The 16,956-nt window shown below is 49.4% G+C and overlaps 2 protein-coding genes across 2 annotated transcripts; one reads left to right on the top strand and one right to left on the bottom strand.

The window, feature by feature from the left end:
* Positions 1-325: 325 nt before the first annotated feature.
* LOC136475049 (mitogen-activated protein kinase kinase 5-like) lies at positions 326-1,939 on the bottom strand. Its single transcript, XM_066472604.1, has one exon. It carries the CDS (start codon positions 1,797-1,799, stop codon positions 693-695), a length of 1,107 nt encoding a protein of 368 aa, XP_066328701.1. The 5' UTR covers positions 1,800-1,939; the 3' UTR covers positions 326-692.
* Positions 1,940-9,847: 7,908 nt separating this feature from the next.
* On the top strand, positions 9,848-12,060 carry LOC136470684 (uncharacterized). The gene is made up of 5 exons (XM_066468439.1): positions 9,848-10,345; positions 10,434-10,659; positions 10,746-10,815; positions 11,515-11,692; positions 11,803-12,060. The coding sequence occupies exons 1-5, from the start codon at positions 9,848-9,850 to the stop codon at positions 12,058-12,060; spliced, it is 1,230 nt and encodes a 409-aa protein (XP_066324536.1).
* Positions 12,061-16,956: the final 4,896 nt, after the last annotated feature.

The raw sequence follows: 16,956 nt of genomic DNA, 5'->3' as shown, positions 1-16,956 counted from the left end.
CACCCCCACGGAGATGATTTGGTTCTCATTTCCAAGATTTGATCCATCTTTTCCTCCACCCCTTTTTTGGTTTAAAAAATGAGACGAGATTTCATCCGTCCGTCATTCCGTCCAATCCATCCAGGATTACGGAATCCAAGAAGCACAGCATCAAGGCTGCCCTGCCGACTGCCGTGCTGATGTTTGTCATCATCTCCTCCACCACCAGGAGCAGGAGCTTGATTGATGGATCACCACCACCAGCTATTCCCTCCATTTCCAGTCCAATGAGTGACTGACTGTGAGATGCAGCATGTATGTATTGCAAAATGATGAAACGCAATGGTTTTTCTTAACAACCCATATTATATGATTATCATTTGGAAGAACATGAACATTGAAAGGATGATGGTGGAGGTGGGGGAAAGAAAAGAAAAAAAGAAGTGCTAAGACGATAACTTAATTCCTGGAGCAACAGCAACAACAATGGATGATGATGCGGTGATGATTGCTGTGGCGGAGGGCCTGAATTCCCAAAATGGCTAGGAAGAACGTCCCTAGGTCCCACATCTCAGGGCCATCCAACCAATCAGGCAACCAACTATCCAAAGGTGAGAGATCAATCCACCCGCCGCCCCAGTTGGATCACGACGGGGAAGCGAATCAATCAATCAAATCGGTCGGAATTGTGGATTTCTGCGGGCGGCGAGCCATCATGACGGCGGGGCGGCCAGGGGCTGCGGCTGCGGCTGGGCCACGAACGGGTGCTGCAGCAGCCGCATCGCGGACGGCCGGTTCGCAGGGTTCTTCTGGAGGCAGAGGCTGATGAAGTTCTTGAAGTCCGCCGAGGCGTTGCGCGGCGCCTGCGGCGAGTCGGAGTAGCAGATGGCGCACATGAGCGCGGCCCAGTCGCCCTGCTTGCCCAGGTTCTCGCCCAGCGGGAAGCGGCCCAGGTAGAACTCGAGGATGCTGAGGCCAAAGCTCCAGATGTCGCCGGCGTACCCGTCGTAGGCGCCGTCGTTGAGGTCGGTGTTGATGCGCTCGGGGCTCATGTACGCGATGGTGCCCACGGAGGAGTTGCAGGGGTCCATGGTCTGGTTCAGGATGCGGCCCACGCCGAAGTCGGCGATCTTCACGCGCCGCCCGGAGTCGATGAGCAGGTTGGAGGGCTTGATGTCGCGGTGCACGATGTGGCGCCGGTGGAGGTACGCGATGCCCGACAGCACCTGGCGCGCCACGTGCGCCAGGAAGTGCTCGTCCGCGATGCGGTGGTTCTCGAGGGATCCCCCGTCCATGTACTCCAGCAGGATCTGGAGCTCGCCGGCCTGCTCGTACATGCCGTGGCACCGCACCACGGCTGGATGCTCGGCGGTGCGCAGGATGGCGATCTCGCGCGTGATCTGCCGACGCACCGCGTCGTCGTGGTTGCCGTAGAGCACCTTCAGCGCGTAGGGCCGGCCCGTGGGGCGGTGGCGCACCATCCACACCGTTCCGCCGGCACCGCTCCCGATGCGCCGCACACGCTCCAGCTCGCACAGCGGCGGCGGGTTCGCCGGCGCGGAGCCGGCCGAGGTCGGCGGGGTGGGCGCGCCGAGCGACGCCGGCGCCGACAGCGCGCCCGACGACGACGTGGACGACGGCGCGGAGGACGGCGGGAGCGGGAGCGGCAGAGGCACGGCGAGGGAGGTCAGGTCCCGCTGCGGCAGAGGCAGGGTGAGATCCGGGCGCCGGCGCGCCCGCCCCGGCGTGCCCGGCTGTTGATGCTGCTGCTGCGACGGCGGCTGCAGCGCCCGCGAGTTCGGCGGCCCGCCCGGCCTCATCGCGCCCCCCTCTGCCTAGGTGCCGTTCGCGTGGCGCGCGCGACGGGAGAGACACCAACGGGAGGACGGACGGGGTCGGCGGAGAAGCGCCCTCGCGTGACGGTGCGCGTGCTCTGGTGGATTGGTGTGGCTCGCTCCCGTCACGTTCGCGGTGCGTTTTGTTTGGGCTTGCGGGCTGGGAGGGAGGAAGCGGAAGGAGCAGGGAGAGGCCGGGGGCTCGGGTCAGGGAAGGTGGGTTCGAGAGGGACGAGTGTTTTTTATAGACGACGAGACGAGTGGCCGTGACGGGAAGGCAGCTACGATTTCCCTAGTTTTGCGCCAAAGCGTGGCTGTCTTATGTTACTCCTAGCTGCCTCTCTAGCTTATGTTGGAGCATCTCCAAGAGTACCTTAAAAATTCTTTCTAAATCTGCTGAGTTTCCCAAGTCCTAAAAAAGTATTGGAAGCATTAAAGATGTGTTTCTCCAACAGTTTCTAAAAAAACACTCCTAAAAAATAAAAATTGGTTTTTTTCACGGGAGAGTGCGATCAACCAGGTCGCGGCGAGAACTCCACGAACACCGGCCGCCAGCCACCCCAAAGACAAACGCAACGCAACGCACCAGCTAGCAGCAAGCGGAGAGTAGCAATAGAGAGCTCAGTCGAGAGCTCTAGCTAGTACCAATCGCCCATCCAGCCTCACAATCCAGCTCCCGACCACCAGCATGCCTCGCGCTCGAGCTTCCCTCGCAGCACTGTGCCACCTCCTTCAATGGCTTCTCGGGCACGCCTGCCGGGCTCGCCGGCCTCGATCGCCGTCCTCATCCTCTCCATCTTCCAAGGTACGTACGTGGCGGCTCCGATTCATTTCCTCGCCTTTGGATTGATTGCTTGGATTCGTGGGGGGATGGATGGGCAAGCCGCAAGTATGACTGATTGAACCCACGTCTGTTGTTTCCGGTGTGGTGCCCGCGTCCATCCGTCCGTCGCGCAGGGTCGGTGTGCGGCATCACGTTCACCTTCACCAACCGCTGTGACGACACGGTGTGGCCGGGCCTGCTGTCGGGCTTGGGGATGCCGCCGCTGGAGACGACGGGGTTCGCGCTGTCTCCAGGGTAGTTGCGCTCGCTGTACGCGCCGCAGGGGTGGTCGGGCCGCTTCTGGGGCCGGTCCGGCTGCGCCTTCGACGGCTCCGGCAAGGGCTCCTGCGCCACGGGCGACTGCGGGTCCGGCGAGGTCGAGTGCCGCGGCGCGGGGGCGTCCCCGCCCGCCACGCGAAGATGGACACCGCGTGGGAGAACTGGATGCGCGCGATGGAGGAGTCGTGCAAAGTTACGCGCAACGGGATGGGATTTAGCAAGTGCCTAAATTTTAGGAGGAAGGATTATGAGTTGTTGGAGAGGATTTTTTTCTCATCTTTCTAAAAACCAAGGATTAGGAGTAGATTTAGGAAACTCTTGGAGATGCTCTTACTCCTAACTGCCACTTTTTCCATTTTTTACGGATGAGAGAAACTACTGTCTTATAATCTGCTGTTCTTAATAATAACGCTTATTCGGCACAACGGCCTTGTTAGAGTTGTGCTAATCTTAACGGTTTTATCAGATTTAGGCTAGAACCTTATGGCGCAATGGCGTTATCAAATCTATTGCTCCGTTTTTGTCTTTCGAAAGTCGACAAGGCCCTCTAGCGTTCAAGATCCCCGCACGTGTGATCTGCTAAGATGCTTACATGTGGGGTATTTTGTCGTATCGAGAGGATTCTCAAACATGTAACATTTAGTCAATGGCACGTGGTGTCCACTTCTTTTCTCTTTCTAGAAGCAACAAGATCATATCACGTGTCTCGGTTATTCAACGTCATCTAACGCTACATCATCGGATGAATTATTTTGCTTTTAAAAATAGCTATCCTATTTAGATTTTGCCATTTTCATCCCTCTATGGGTTTGTTGCGTACGGAGGATTAGGTTTCTCATATCATGTATTGCTATCTTGAGTTGTACCTCGTATGGCAGAGAGCGCTAGGATCTCCATGCCACTGTAGCTAGAAATAGAGGGAAACAAACGAAGAAGAGCCATTTGAAAGGCCATCCTAATAACAATATGACAAGACTAACTTCTATATGTAAATATCACTTATTACTGAATAGGCCTACTGTATAGCTCATAAAAACTTCCTAAATTGAAGTGTATGTAAAGCCTAAAGCGGATTAAGCCAAATCAGGGTGCATTCATAGTCATTTGATGTCATTATTATTGCCTTTGAATATGCATGACAAGATAGTCACAACTGAATACATCATGACTAAATGGAAGCTTTATTAGTAAACACCCAAGCCATGTGCAATGTGTTTAGTAAATAGGAAATTTCATGTTACCACCATTTCAATAGCACTTTTCATCTATATATTTTTTTCTGAGATGTGATTTCGTCTATATCACCAAGCCAATCAATAAAATGTAAATTATAGTTCTTCCTACATGTCAATAAGTCGAGCGAAAAAGAGATGTCAATAAGTCAAAATATTCTTAATAACGCTTATTTTGCACAACGACGTTATCAAAGTTGTGGCAAGCTTAACGGTTTTATCATATTTGGGCTGGAACCTTATTGTGCAATGGCGTTATCAAATCTATTGATCTGTTTCCGTGTTTCGAAAGTCAACAAGATCCTATAGCGCTCGGAAACCGACGAGATCCCGTTATGTGTGTTCTGCCGAGTCGCTTACACGTGGGGCATTTTTCCTTTTGAATAAAGAGGGTTCTCCAACATGTAACTTTTGTCAATGACACCTTACTTTCCCATTTTGGAAGCGACAAGATCCTCCCACGTGTCTCGGTTACTCAACTTCATCTAACGTTACGTTTGATAAACTATTTTCCTTTTTGAAATGGCTACCCTATCTAGATTTTTCTATTTTCATCCCTCTATGGGTTTATCAGGTTTGAGCTTTCTCATCATGTTGCTATCTTGAGTTGTATCACATATAGCAGAGAGCACTAGGATTTCCTTGCCATTGTAGCTAGAAATAGAGGGAAACAACGGAAGAAGAATAATTTGGAAGGTCATCCTGTCAATAATAGGGCCAGACAGTGGCGGATCCAGGATGAGCATCTCAGGGGGGGCTAATCAATAGAGATTTAGAACAAATGTCGAAGATTAATGATGAAATCACGTTTTTTCTACAGTAATTCTACAGTAATATCAATGCAAAATCACTCTCCCGGGGGGGGCTGCAGCCCCCCCAGCCCCCCCCCTGGATCCGCCAATGGGGCCAGACTAAGGGAACTGCACTTACTGATTAGGCCTGTGATATAGCTCACAAAAACTAACTAAATTAAAGTATATCTAAAGCCTAAGGCGGATTAAGCTAAAACAAGAATGCATTCACAGTCATTTGATGTCATTATTGACTTAGGCTACGCATGACAAAGATAGTCACAATCACAACCAAAAACATCATGACTGAATGGAAGCTTTATTAGTGAACACCCAAGCCGTAGGCAATGTTTTTAGTAAATAGGAAATTCATCTTACCACCATTTGAAGAACACTTTTCATCTATACAATTTTTTTTTCGAGACGTGATTTTTGACAATATCACCAAGCTAGTCGATGACATGAGAAGTATAGTTCTTCCTCCAAGTCAATTAGTCAGGTGAACAAGTGACGATACAAATGAAAATATTCCTAAGTACATTTTCCCAAATGATCTGCCATAATTGAACTGTAGTCTGTACCGTAGTACTTAGACCAACAAACTTGCCCAGGTAAAGTGATGATGATATTTTGATTCGTAATCCATATGCCAGTATTAATCTATCGTGTGCAACTATTTTGGTGTATACCGCCATGCATCATACGGCCGTTAACATATATAAAATCTCGCCGACGACCGGACATCTCAGATCCAAAATTTCATTGGCTACTTTAAACTATACTCACTCTCTGGTAAAGATGGCAACGGGGACCCGATCCCCGATTCCCCGCGGGGAATTCTTCCATAAGGGGATGGGGATGGTGGAGAATTGATCCCCACGGGGATGGAATTGGTAGAATTGTTGTCCCCGTCGGGGATGGCGGGGACGGGGATGGTACCCTGGTCCCCGACCCCGATCCCCGCATCCCCGCCCCGTGAAGCAGCACCATCGAATCGCAGTAGCTAGGGGCGCAAGGCCCATGTAAGAAAAGGCCCATTAGCCCCGAAGTATATATACACGCAAGACTATGTTGCTAGATTGATTAGACTAATGAGTATCACATGATTTATGAATCTGTGATCTTTTATGAATCTATGAACCTTGCTGCTAGATTTATGCATGTGTGAATCTGTCAACCTTGTAAGATTTATGCCTGTGTATGTTGTTGTATCGGGGACGGGATCCCCGCGGGGACGAAATCCCCGCCGGGGATCGGGGATGGGGAAGGAAGGCTCCCCGTGGTTGTTCATGGGGACGGGGCCGGGGAAAATTCCCCCCCGCGGGGACGGGGATGGTGGCTTATCCTCCGACGGGGAATTCCCCGTTGCCATCTTTACTCTCTGGGCTCTGGCTAGCTATGTTCTTATCAGGAACAGAGCAAAAAAAAAGGACGAAAATGACAAGTATGATCGGAGAGAAAGGCACATTTCATAATAGAGTCACCAACAATAATCTATACCATATAGGTGCGTTCGGTATACTTAACGGTTTCTACTAACCTGGCAACTAGTTCAAATGGTCAATTTATTTCCAATTTGCAGATCTTTGACAGTGAGAGAAAAAAAGAAACGGTCCACACAGGAAGACACGCCCGAATCTGAATTCAGAGAGAAAAGTATTTGAAAATTAGTGCTCAGTGTAGACAGAACCGACCAACCAGCTTATGTACGTGTTTAAAAAAACTGAACAAATAATCAAGGGGAGTAGTAGTTAACTAAACCCACTACCATTAAGATATATGGTTTGTTTTTCGTGGATCCTTGGTTGGAGATCATTTTCATAAATAATCGACCACGCTACCCGCGGCATAATTGTTGTACCAGTACCATTGGAGTTCTGCATCCTTTATTCCAATGGAGGCTGGGGGTTGGGAGTGTTGGTGGCTCGATCGAAACCATCAATGTGGCATCATGCAAATCTTCTTTGAAGTAGTAGCAATCTTTTTCATTGTATTTTGCATCATCATTGGAGTCTTGAGTGTACCGTTATTACTGAATGGATTAGACAAGCTCCTCGAGATCAGAGTAAAGAACAATAATGACGATGCGTGCCATAAGGCCAATCTCAATGAGAGTTTCGTAGAGTTTCATAGGCATTAAATATGCTGATGACATGACAGTGTATTGAAGAAGAGAGAGATGATGAAAGTTTCAGAGCAAGGCTCGCCCCGTGCGGCCTAGTGCCCGCGACCGATGGCGGCGGCCGGCTGCTCCCCACCACGCAGCCCACGCGGCCTCCGCTCCTCATGGTCTCCTAGTGCCGGCATCCGGCGGCACTGCACGGTCTCCGCGCTCGTGGGCTGCAACACCTAGCAGATATGTTGGATGCGGCGGGGTAGGAGCAGGGTCGCCGACGGAGTCGCGGGGAAGGGAGCAGGGTCACCGACGGAATCGTGGAGAGGGGTAGGAGCCGCGGTCCGTATGCGAAGAGGAAACCAACGGATGGGGCCCGGGTGTTGGCCCAGCCAGAATGGGGTCTGGAGAGAGGATTTTAGTGCCCCCGCAAATTTAGGTCCATAGTAGAGGCCCTGCTGGAGTTAGATTTTTTACATGAGTCCATATTTAGCTATTGGGGCTCTAGTAGAGGTCCTGCCGGAGTTGCTCTTACAACCTTTTATTATAATTGCTCTCATGGGAGTAGAAATAGTCTCATGAAGATGAAACTCTTCTGTATTATTTTTAAAATATAAACGTGGAGCCATAAAACCGCCGGTATCGAAGTCGCCAGCAGCCATGCGAAGCTGTCCGACCTGGCGGAGAGAGAGCGTGGAAAAAGGACTCGCTAGCGATGAAGCAAGCGCTAGTCTCACACTTCTTTCGATGAGCGCGGTGTCTCTGTTCCTCACGAGCTTCCATGGCATGCAGCCACCTTAGCTAGCGATTTCAACGCACTACTGCTGCGGACGCCCTAAGACTGGCCTAAGCACGGTGAACGAAGGCACATGCTGCCTGGTAGGGCTTACCTTATATTTAGCGTGTTTGTTTTTTTTTATTAAAAAAATATTTTTCTCTTAATAATTCTACGAGAACAGTATTTTTCGGCCGATTTCAATCAAACGAACGGGCTGCTGCGATGGATTTGTCTAATAACCCGGCGCGCGCCGCAGCAGGAGACTGCTCACGTTTGACGGGCAACAACAAATTGTACAGTAAATTGGCGCATCTGCGCTGGGTCTTGGACCCCACGTCGCAGTGAGTCAGTGACGGCAGACAGAAGGAAATATTCTGAGGTGTCAGCGAATGTACGGCGGCGTGGGGGCAGTAGTTTTTCGGCAGACGAGTCACTGTTGAGTCAGTGGCTTGGCATGCATTTTGATGCTCGCTCGGTATTCACCCAAACGGCGCGGTAGGAATCATCATCAGAGCAGTATTAGTAGGATCACTGTGACAGTTTTTACGCTCACCAACGCCCGCGTCGTGCCGTCGTCTCGTCTGCCGTGGCGAGTCCGTGCATCGAGATTCACAGGGAAATAACTGTGGTCTCATGCGGCACGTGGATTTCGGCTTCCTCGCTAGGCGCCGCCTCGGGATTCCCACGCGCTTAATTATTGAGTTCGTTCGATACCACTCTCGTTCAAAAAAAACATTAATTCACTGCCACAGCTGCGTCCTGGGTGCTGCTGTTCCGCGGCCTTGTACTGGAATCTGGATGCTTCAGAGTTAATTACTTTAAGTTCAACTAAATATATAACGGTAATATTTCTATGCCTAATAGTAACTATTAGATTATTATGTAATATATTTTTATAATAATTATATTCGAAGATAGATTTTAGTTAAACTTGAAAAGATCTATTTTTTTAAAAAAAAGATGTGATTTATGTCATGGGATCAAAAGCCATGAATCCAAGAGTATTCCCATCCTGCCTGTCGCTGCCACGTGTGCAGTACGCGTAGTATTGGTACGCTGCCAATGTCGTGATATTTTGAATGCAAAAAAGGGGGAAATTGTTTGTGAAAATATTTCAAATGGAAGAGCAGAGCGCGGTGTGGGGACAGGGAACAAGTTGGTTGGGGGTACAAGCTACAGTACATAAAGGGCGTGATTGGTTGTCCGAACCGGGTCGTCATTTGGCCCATCCCGCATACTTCGGTGCATTCGGTTGTGTTTGGTTGTCCTACTCGCATCTTTCCTCTGTTTCCTCCCGTGCAGATTCGCTCCTCCATCCCGGACGCCGCCGTCTTCTCGATCCCCACTTTCCTCTCGGTGCAGGCTGGCTCGATGCTTGGCGGGAACCTTCGCGCCGAGCGCGGGAGATGAGGCCATCCGGGCCATAAAGCGCGCGCGGGGGTCTTGGCTAGGGTTACCACCCTCACTCTTCGCCTCTCCTTCCGCCATAGCTCTGGTGCGAACTCCCGTCTTGCTCCCCCTCGACCTCGGTAGCCCTACCGAGGCGACCCTCGTCGGCGGATTTCTCTTGGTCCTCCGGCGCTTGGACGGTATATATATATGCCACCTGCGCTCTTCCCCTCCTCTCTTCACTGTCGATTTTTGTTGATTTGTTGGTGGATTTTGCTTGAAATGCCAAGAAATCAGAGTTCTTGGTTTGACATCCTCAGATCTGTACGATGCTATACCTGATTTACCTATTCCTAGCTCAGATCTATACATGATGCTTTGTTTTTGGTTTATACCTCATGTTTTGTGTAGATCTTGTACATGCTGATGCCTATTTTGTTGTACACACTGAGCAAAGTGCATAGGTCAATGATGTTGATTGGTTAACAGTATACGCTGGAGGAGCACCCTTTGGTGTGGCAGTCGCGTCTTTCATTGTTCATTTTGTCTATTTTTTGCTTGCTAAGCAGTACATACCCATGTTGCATGCTCGCTTTCTAATGTTGTCCTCCATCCTGTTGTGGTAGACATGGCATTTGAAGCTAGGCGAAGGGCTGCCGCTGCTGTGGTTGTTGCAGTGGCGGCTTGGTTTTTCATGTGGTTTAGGAGGAGAGTTGAAGATTCGCGCTCAGTCACCTATGGTCCCTTGGCTGAGAGGGATATGCAGAGGATGAACAATCTTAGATACATCTATGATTCTGATGATGTGCACTGTGTCAACCTTCTTAGAACGAGGAGGGCTCCTTTTTTCCAACTTTGTGACCTTTTCCATAGTAGAGAGCTTGTCACTGACAGCATGCATGCATCTGTTGAAGAACAAGTAGCCATGTTCTTGCATGTTGTTGGTAACAATGAGAGGTTTAGGGTGGTTGACCTTACCTTCAGGAGGTCCGCAGAGACAATTAGTAGGTTCTTCCAGAAGGTGTTATATGTGGTAGGAGAGCTGAGGAATGAATTGATTGTTCCTCCTGCTACTAATGGCCATCCTAGGATCCTTGGGAGCAAAAGGTGGTACCCCTATTTCAAGGTTGGTATCCATAACTTGTCATACATAGGTCTCATGCATTATCAGTTTAGTGTCAATGTTCACTTGTACTTATGTTTTTTTCAATTAGGACTGCATAGGAGCAATTGATGGTACTCATGTATTAGCTAGAGTGCCTGTGAAGATGCAAGCTGTCTTTAGAGGCAGGAAGCACACCATCACACAAAATGTGTTGGCAGCCATGGACTTTGACCTCAGATTCACCTATGTGCTTGCTGGTTGGGAGGGATCTACACATGATGCTCTTATCTTGTCTGATGCTCTTGAAAGAGATGATGGCCTTAGAGTGCCACCAGGTATCATCCAAACCAAAAATAAACTTTGACACATTGCTTAATCCTAAATGAAACTACTAAAACATGTTCCTATCTGCTAATTTTAGGCAAATTCTATCTTGTCGATGCTGGCTATGCAGTGAGGCCTGGTTTCTTGCCACCATTTCGTGCCACAAGGTACAATTTGAGGGAGTTTGGTTCAAACCGACCTCAAAATCAAAGAGAGCTTTTTAATCTAAGGCATTCGTCTCTTAGAGTAATAGTTGAGAGGGCTTTTGGAGCTCTAAAGAATAGATTCAGGAAATTAGACAACAAACCTTTTCACCCATACAAGACCCAAGTTAAGCTTGTTCTAGCCTGTTGTATTCTTCACAATTGGATCCTCAGTCATGGGCAGGACGAGCATGTGCCTGCTGAATCCATATGGACACCTAACATCAATGATAATGCCTCACAACCAGACCATGTCCCTCACAATGGTACCTAGGCACAACAGAGGGAGACATGGGCTGCACAGATGTGGCAAAACAGGGGGAATTCTAGGGTGTAGTGGCATGGTGTGTGTACTATTTAGTAGCATTAGAGAAACTTATTTTTTTACTGAGACCTATGGCACTTTGCAATGATGTAGTACCTATTCCTTTTCTGCCTATTTGATCTGTTCAACTTGTATTTCATACCATGCAATTTGTTTTCCTTACGTACTGGTTGTGGATAGGAAATGGACAATGTGCCTGACCAGGTTGTTAACATTGGTGGTGAGGACAATGTGGTGGAACAGGGTGGGGTAGCTGCTGCTGATGATGGCAACCAAGCAGCCCCTCAGCCCAATGGCCCTATGCACTGGAGTCCTGTCTAGTCTAGGTTTATGCTTAGGAGGTTCCATGATTTAGTGGGGCAGGGGGTCAAAACTGAGAAAGGGTCCAAGGAGGTACATGTTAGGCAGGTTACACTCATGGTCTCTGAGTTTGCTGGGGTCAATGTGACCACCCAGCAGATTTACAATCACTTGAGAAAGTGGAGGCAAAGGTGGGTTAAGATTGTTAGGCTCAAGGTGAACACCTGCTAGGCCACACCAAGGTTAGAAACTGTTTGGATAACACCTCAACTATCCCTTCTCTTATATTTTGTCCCCCTATGTCTAATAGTTACATCACTAACTAGGATCATCCTGCTGATGCTAAGTTCTTGAGCACACCAATAGAGAACGATGTTCAGATGGAGGCCATCTTTGGTGGTATCCAGGCAACAGGTAGGTATGCAATGGGCTCAAATGAGCCTCTGGGTACTCCAACCGACATTGGCCAAGGTGAAATTGATACCGTCGAGGACAACACTGACTTAGGTGGCACAGAGGCTGAGTCTAGAAAGGGAACTCCTTCTAGTATGGAAGGCTCTAAGGGTTCTGATGCCAATGGCTAGAAGGAAAGGGGTGGCAAGAGAAGGAAGCTTGCCCCAGAAGAAATAGACCTCATGAATGGAATGATCAAGGCTGTGGAGTCTGTAGGAGATGCCCTCAAGTCTCCATAGCACAATGAGGTGCATCAGGATCTTTATGGCTGTGTTATGGACTGCTCTAGGTACTCATAGGAGGCACTCATGTTTGCCCTGGTTTACCTGCTGAAGAACAAGGCTGAGGGACTTTGCTTTGTTCAGATGACAGAGGCTCATAAGATCCTGTGGCTTAGGACCTATCTGAGCACAATCTACTTTGCTTAGATGCATACTAGCTGGCCTCTCCACTTTTGCATATAGCCATGCTAACTGTCTTATGTCATAGGAAGTATTTTGATGTGTAGCATTTACCTCAACTGATGCTACAAAGAACCATTTGTCGCCTAACCAAGGCTGCACCTAGTCTGGAGTAGCATAGGAGCCATGGTGATGGATGTGAGGCTTTGTTGATTTGTGTGGTGTAGACATTAACAAAGTATGATGGATTGTCACTTAGTTGATCTGAGCCCTAAAATACCTTGGATTGTCAGTTGATCTAAGACATTTCAGATGTTGTTATTGTTCTTATAGGAGTTCCTTTTTGGCCAATGATGCAAACTATAGCAATCTGAGGTGGCTGTGGGTTTTCTTCCTGTTGTTGCTTTATTGACTTCTTGTGTTTTCTCATGTCTTTCATCAAACCGTGGGATACGTCCATTCCCAAGCAACTGTTGTAGGCATGCCTACCAGATGGCTGGCATGGACGTGTCCCACGCTTCCATGGGGGTCATGAACTTGCCTTAGCAATTTGTATTCTTATTTGCCACCTGGGATGATTACAGTTTTTTGACTGAGGCTGATACAATTGTGAGATCCTTTTCATGCCTATGAAGATAACAGTGCCAATTTGAGTAATGGATTATGCACATTGTTGACCTTGGACTTGTGAGGTACTGGAGCATTGTTTCTTCTATCTTCTACTTATGCTTCTCATGGCTGTAATCAAACCATGTGAGACATCCATGCCCAAGCAACAGCTGGACAATTCTGATGATCTGATGGCTGGGCTGGATGTCTCTCATGGTTTCATTCCTGTCATGATCTTGGTTTTCTACAATCTGTTTGAGGTTTGCTACTGTCTATGTTTCTTAAGCTCCAAGTTCAAGGTCAAATGAAAAGGAAATTAAATCTGAGGCAAATCGATTGAGCTACCCTTCATTTTATCAACAACTTATACTTGCTTTTTGTGTTTTTAAGGGGCAAATGGCTTGGTATGTTGTGTACCGTGGAAGAGTACCTGTGGTATATTCAACCTGGGCTAGATGCAATGCCCAGGTAACTGGTTTTAAAAACAACAGCTACAAGAGCTTCCCTAACAAAAAAGAGGCAGAAGCATCATACTTAGAGTTCATGGGTTGTGAAGATGATAAAATTTTTGTTAATCCTCCGCCAAAGGTGCTCAGCAACAAACCGTTGTTATTTGTTGTGGCTGTGGTGCAGTGTTTTCTGTTGCTGGTGCTCCTGTGGTTCGTTCTTGCTCATTGCTACAACTGTCTGTGATGCTCAAAATGCCATGGCTTGGTAAGTTGCCTGTAGGGGAAAGTAGCCTGGGGTCTATGCTTGAGTTCGGTCGTTTATTTTGATGATGCTTGAGTTTTTCATTGCTAAGCATTGTTGTAGCTGCCTCTAATTGTTTCATATTGCCTGTGATGGTTTTAAAATGCCATGAAAACGTGTGGAGACAATGACCTTGTAAGGAACTGTGACTTTTGGACAACCAATCACGGCCTTGTTCATGATTTGCTGGGAGTACTATTGTCATGTTTATGTTATTAGAAGCTCCAAGGTCATTGTCAATGCCAAGCTTGTTGAACTGAGGCAAAGTTATCTCTGTTTTCTTCTATTCTTCTTCATTTTGCAATAGCTGGTGGTAACCACACCAAACTCATACATGGGTACTCAGACCTGGGGCAATGCGGTCAACCAAACAAGAATTGGAATCACCAGTTCATACACCGAAACGGTGCAAACGGGGAACCAAACACGACGCTACTCATCCGATATCCTATAGTCGGTTGCAACCAAACACACCCACTTGCATGCTTCCATCATGGCTGGGAAGGGCCTGCACAGGCCCTCCATCCCGGATCATCAATGCCTGAGCAACCAATCACGCCCAAAGCGATGGGCGGGGGCGCCAAGAAGAGGACAGCGGCGGGTGACGGTAGCCCTGTTCATCGGTTCTTTTGCTGAACCTGGGAACCAACCCGTACCCAATCCATCCAGGACCGGACGAACTATCTTGTACACGGGCTGGGTTGGTTTCCATCAAAACCGGCATCGTGGCAAAGCAGTTCTAACGGGTCACGGGAACCCGTGCAAACCAAAATGTGTTCCTGCTAGTCCATTTCGAGGGTCTGCTCGTTAGCTTTCCAAAATGTGTTCCGCTCTCACGAATTGATCAGGCTTGACTATACATCGTCACCTTACAGCGTGCTAACAGTTGGGTTATTAGGAACGAGGCAGAGTGTTGCTGGAATAAAGAACGGACGCTCGGTGACCGGAACCGGAAGGCAGAATCAGAGGACCCAGGCCCGCCCTCTCCCCTCCTGCGGCGTGCGGACTGCGGAAGACGGGATCAAACTGCTGACCCCTTCCGGCACTTGGATCAGGTCGCATCCCAATCTTCTTCTACTACTCGACTACTAGTGGGCAGTGGCAGCTGTATAGTAGTAGCACAAACGTCCACTCCAAGTACTGATAACTAATAGGAAATCCGTATCAAAGGGAGTCAATTCTTGGTGGATAGGCACGCTATTGGCACTCAGATGACCTGATCAACTGCCCCACGTTTCAGATTGACCCTGACAACCAAGTCTCGGCGAAGCTAGTCAAGGTTCGAGAACAATGGTTGTTAACACGAACGTCAGCCGGTGCCCCAGGTTTCAGATTGACCCTGCACAAAATCTGTAGAACGGAGTACTACGTAGTAATAATAATAAAACTGTGCCAAACCTCAGTAACTTGCTGGCCACCTGCCGGATTGCAGGTTTCGCACTGCACGTAGCCACGTAGGACAGATAGGTCGCCAATGTCAACGCTTCCCACCACAAATGTCAACCGGAAAAGAAAGGACACACACACACACTCACGGCGCCGGGACAGGGCCAGCGTGTCGCGCCGGACCTGCCACGCCAGCCTTCGCCGCACGAGTCAACGCCAGAATGTTGCCCGAGCCACGTCGCTCCTGGCCGTGTCGGACGGACCCGACCTGGCGGATGGACGACCTGTTCCACACCCCCGGCCCGGGGGCGCGGCCGGCGTCGGCGTCCCTGTCGCGCCGCGGCTGCGTACGGGCTTCGCGGAAGCGCGCGCGGTGTTGGCCGTGCCGCGCGGAAGGAGGCAGGAAGCCTCTCGGCGCCCGTGACCGGGTGCGGCACCGGCAGGCGGTCGGGCTCGCGCGGCGTACGCAGCTCGCTGGGCGTGGGCGTGACTGGGCGAACGCTTCAACGCCGGGCGAGCGAGCCCTGTGACGGACGGACGGGCGGACGCGGTCGTGTCGTGCCATGCATGCGACGTCGCGGAACCACCGGTGAAGTTGCGGTGGGGATCCCCTGGTCCTGATCCTGATCCTGATCCTGGCACTGGCAGGCAGCGATCAAGTTGCCCCGGGGCCGGGGCTGTACGAAACCTTACCGGCTCCGTGGATTGGATTTGGACGGGACGAGGGGGATGGGCTGAGCGTCGCGATTGTCGTCTGTCCGTCCCTGCCTGGCGCCTGCCATTCGCTCGCCCGTTCTCCCTCCCCCACCCGGGTGTCCGGTGTCCCTTTTGCCCTCTCCCGTGGGCCCACATGTGTGTCACGGCGACACGTCAGCGACGCCGAGGACCTGAGGACGTGGTGAAATTGCCTGGAAAAATGCTGCATGGAGCCAAGGACAAGTGCCTGGCTCTGCATCAGCGCTATCATCCGCTGTGTGTGTGCACTGGTGACTGGTGGTGACCGGTGCAGCGCAACCGCAGAGGAGACGGGGAGTTGACAGGGATTATACTAGATGATGTTTGGTGCAGATGCAGGATCGGATCGCCATAATCACAGCCGAAAGAGAGCCTGGAGTGACCCACACACCCACGGCTGCTGATGGCGATTGGAACGAAAGCATGCATGTGGGGCCTCCAGTTCAGCCGCCCTTGAGTTGAGGCTTCAGGGACGGATCCATGCAGACCATGACTTCATGTTTGCCACACTGGACTAGTACAAGCTGATCATGCCATCAAGGTGCCTGTCCCACGAGAGACGAGACGATGATGGGAATTGCCGTGCAGATCCTGTAATGCCTCGCAGCCAATTATTAGCTGCCAGTGTGTGTGTGTGTGTGTGTGTGTGTGTGTGTGTGTGTGTGTGTGTGTGTGTATATATATATATATATATATATATATATATATATATATATATATATATATATATATATATATATATATATATATATGTTATCGTGTCCTTTTGGGATTTTGTATATGGATCTAACTTTTCTGACCCTTTATCAAAATAATAATAAACTTTCCTGGACATTTTTATATCATCCCAAGATTAGTTGAAGAACGAAGAATACGGCAACCTTTTTATTCTTGCCGAAAGTTGCTGGACCTGCAGTCATATGTAAACCGAATATAGAGCATGTTCGTTGCTTGGTTTCTGGACTGATAAGCCCGCCTGATGCTGATTTGTTGTCAGAGAAAAACACTGTTGACTGGCTAATAAGCCCTGACTGGAATCAACAAGCGAATAGGCTGATGGTTCACTGCTCTTCTTCTTTCAATAATCGACCAGCTGATTGCCACGCAGACTGTCATTCTTTGGTTAAGGTTCTGGATGGTGATGTT

The sequence above is a fragment of the Miscanthus floridulus genome, chromosome 8 (assembly GCF_019320115.1).
Source record: "Miscanthus floridulus cultivar M001 chromosome 8, ASM1932011v1, whole genome shotgun sequence".
Taxonomy (NCBI): domain Eukaryota; kingdom Viridiplantae; phylum Streptophyta; class Magnoliopsida; order Poales; family Poaceae; genus Miscanthus; species Miscanthus floridulus.
Note: the sequence above shows the minus strand (reverse complement) of the source record. Positions and strands in the feature narration are given on the sequence as shown.

What these genes read in the sequence shown, in the direction of transcription:
- LOC136475049 (XM_066472604.1), bottom strand. Translation starts at nt 1,799, where the DNA reads ATGAGGCCGGGCGGGCCGCCGAACTCGCGGGCGCTGCAGCCGCCGTCG.
- LOC136470684 (XM_066468439.1), top strand. Translation starts at nt 9,848, where the DNA reads ATGGCATTTGAAGCTAGGCGAAGGGCTGCCGCTGCTGTGGTTGTTGCA. An exon ending in CCACCATTTCGTGCCACAAG is followed by an intron (nt 10,816 to 11,514) that starts GTACAATTTGAG and finishes GTTTATGCTTAG; the next exon opens with GAGGTTCCATGATTTAGTGG. An exon ending in TTAAGATTGTTAGGCTCAAG is followed by an intron (nt 11,693 to 11,802) that starts GTGAACACCTGC and finishes ATCACTAACTAG; the next exon opens with GATCATCCTGCTGATGCTAA.